This window comes from Eimeria mitis, genomic scaffold (assembly GCF_000499745.2).
Source record: "Eimeria mitis Houghton genomic scaffold, Emh_scaff2092, whole genome shotgun sequence".
NCBI lineage: Eukaryota > Apicomplexa > Conoidasida > Eucoccidiorida > Eimeriidae > Eimeria > Eimeria mitis.
Window position 1 is genome coordinate 5543 of NW_013570416.1, and position 2820 is coordinate 8362.

The 2820-nt window shown below is 48.7% G+C and overlaps 1 protein-coding gene across 1 annotated transcript in view; it reads left to right on the plus strand.

The window, feature by feature from the left end:
- Positions 1-2820, plus strand: part of EMH_0048490 (uncharacterized protein) — a gene marked incomplete at both ends in the record, with an annotated part of 4617 nt that overhangs the window by 1154 nt on the left and 643 nt on the right. The window contains 2 exons of the mRNA XM_013496411.1: positions 15-120; positions 2026-2818. Of these exons, the coding sequence (XP_013351865.1) occupies positions 15-120; positions 2026-2818 (899 nt within the window). The remainder of the gene's footprint in view (positions 1-14; positions 121-2025; positions 2819-2820) is intronic.

Sequence of the window (2820 nt, forward strand, 5' to 3'; positions counted from 1 at the left end):
CGCCTCTCACGTAGGAGAGCAGGGAATCCCTGGATATAAGCGGCGTGCTGCCACGCTGCGCGGTCCTCGGAGACCCGGCGGCGCTTGACCAGGTGTTGACAGACTACAGGCGGCCGTCGAGTATGTCCCGGGGCTCTGGCTGCACGTTTCGCCTAAAATATGAGCTTTAGCAGTAGCTGAATCAACTCTATTGCATTTTTCGAGTTAGTTTTGAAACAGATTTCCACTATTTCCCCCAGAAAATGCGATGTTCATATGTGTCAGCACCGTAACGGAAACCTTCAGTCCGCCGCGCGCGAACTACCGCAGACACAACACAGTGATGGTTTCTTGCTCCTAAAAAGCAGGAGAAGTTATAATATTTACACAAAAAGTTTGTAATGGCAAATATGTGGCTGACTGTCCGTCACAGGCAGTGTCCACCGGGGCGTATCGGCGCCCAGCGGAAAGTTCAGGCGATACGAGGATACCTGGGGGTGATTTCGAGCACTCTCGAGCCACAGTTCATAGATTTACTTCAATTTTCCATTTAAATAAAGCAAAAAGAATTAGAGACAAAAACGGAAACCAAGTTCTGTTGAATTCTTCAGTGCTAAGCCTGCCAGGGCAATGCTCACCTCCTTCGAGCCCCTCACCCGGCAGCGTGACACACCCTACAGGTGGAAACCTCTCCTTTATACTCTCTTTTTGCTTAATATGTTTTTTAATGAAATTTTGCATTACTCATTGCATGCCTTTGTTGAGAACACCTCCTCTTTCAGAGCAGACGAAGTGCGGCGGGAGTGGCGATCTCTAACTCGCATCACTAGGGCTGCACACACAGGCTGCTCTTCGCTGTCTTCCCCCGAACTTTCTGTCCATTTTTCTTTGAAATTAAAAAAGAAAACAGCAAACATAAAATATATTTAGATTATAATATTGTCCAAACCCTCCTTTTCGTTTGCTGCAGCACTGTTCGTTGCCCGTCGGCAACGCGAGTAAAAGAAAAGCCGCTGCATTCTCCCCCTTTTCCTTTCTCCTCGGCACTTTTTCTTTTTTTGCAAAACCCCCAACACTATTGATATTGTTTCCGTTTGTTGCCTTTATTATGCCATTTGCCGGCGCAGCGGCCCCAAAGAGGGCCCCCTGCTCACTCCCTCATACCATCGGCGTACGTATGTCTCGTTTCTTTCTCGTTGGTTTAGTAACATGTATAATATTATTTTTTTCGTGCGAAGTGAGCAGAGAACGCTCGCTTTTCGCATTTAATTCAGGTATTTGTACAGCTGAAGCTGCTGCTACTCCCCCGCGTGCAGCAGCAGAAGAGGTTGTTCCTGCTCTGACACCCAGCGGTGAAGAGGAAAGCAGGAAAGCGCTAACACAGAGGTATTTCGCTGCACTTTCGGGTGTATACAGCAGCGCAGATGATTCAAGTTTTAGTGAGTTTCTTTCTGTTTCCTCTGTTAATAGACGGAGGCAAGCTCTAAAAGAAATCGCAGAAAAACTAAATAAATGGAATTCACAAAAACATACAAATGAATACAAAAACACAAAAATCATCTTCTACATGAGACATGCAGAAAGCAGAGGAAATGCAGCCACGAAAAGTATACTTGGATTCGCCGAATATACATGTGAGTTCTTTCTTTTTTTTTCTTTATCTCTACGTACACCTAAACAAACACATAAACTTTTCTGCTGTTTTGGGGTTAATATAAGTTTTTCGTTGTTGCGGTGTACATACACACAGATAGACACAGCTTAGACGATGTATGCAATGCGCCTAATGTATACATGTAGACATACATGCAGACGAGCACAGACGATAGTAAACCCTAAACCCTAAACCCTAAACCCTCGCCGCAGAGGCAGCTAACGAGCATATGTTATGCATCTGCAGCGAGGGTTTAGGGTTTAGAACAGATATATCAGAGTTTACAGATTTCGTGTATTTCGTCGCGTGGAGGTCGTCTACATTTAGGGTTTAGGGTTTAGGGTTTAGGGTTTAGTTTAGGGTTTAGGGTTTAGGGTTTTGTTGCGTTTCAGGGAGCAGGTTCAAGGGGAGAGCTTGGGGCGAGATAGACCCTGCACTGTCAGACACCGGCAGGCAGCAGTGTGCTGCAGCAGGAGCGGAGCTGCTGTATCTGAAGCAGCTGCTGGACGAGGCTCATCAGAGCCAGCAGCAGGCCGCAGAGCCCGCAGCAGCAGCAGCAGCAGCAGCAGCAGCAGCAGCAACAGCAGCAGCAGCAGACGGAGGTTTCTGCATTGAGTCTTTTTTAGTTTCTCCGCTAACAAGAACTCTACAAACCGCCAGTCTTTCCTTCAACTCTGTTGGGGCCGCTCTGAAGTGCCCGCAGCCCATCACGCAGCAGCAGCAGCAGCAGCAGCAGCAGCAGCAGCAGCAGCAGCAGCAGCATGTGACATGGCTGGTACATTCTTTACTGAGAGAGAAGTATGGAAATCTAACAGACACCGGAACAGAAGCTGCAGCACTGCGCATGCGCCTGCAGCAGCTGTACATACACCGCGAGATCGCTCCCGCTTTATTTAATTTTCAGTTGGTTCCGCAGGGAGAGAAGTGGTGGCTGCCATACACCCGCCAGAGCCTGAAGCAGCTGCAGAAACAGCAGCAGCAGCAGCTCCAGATGGAGCTGCTGCAGCAGCAGCAGAAGCAGCAGCAGCATGCGGGCTTGGAGGTAGAGAAGGAGAGACGCAGCAGCAGAGATGGTGAGCAGCAGCGATTGCTGCGAAGCGGCAGCAGCAGCAGCACGAGGAGCGGCTCATTAGACACAGCATCTGAGGCATCAACAAGCAGCACTTCTGCAGCAACAGCAGCAGCAG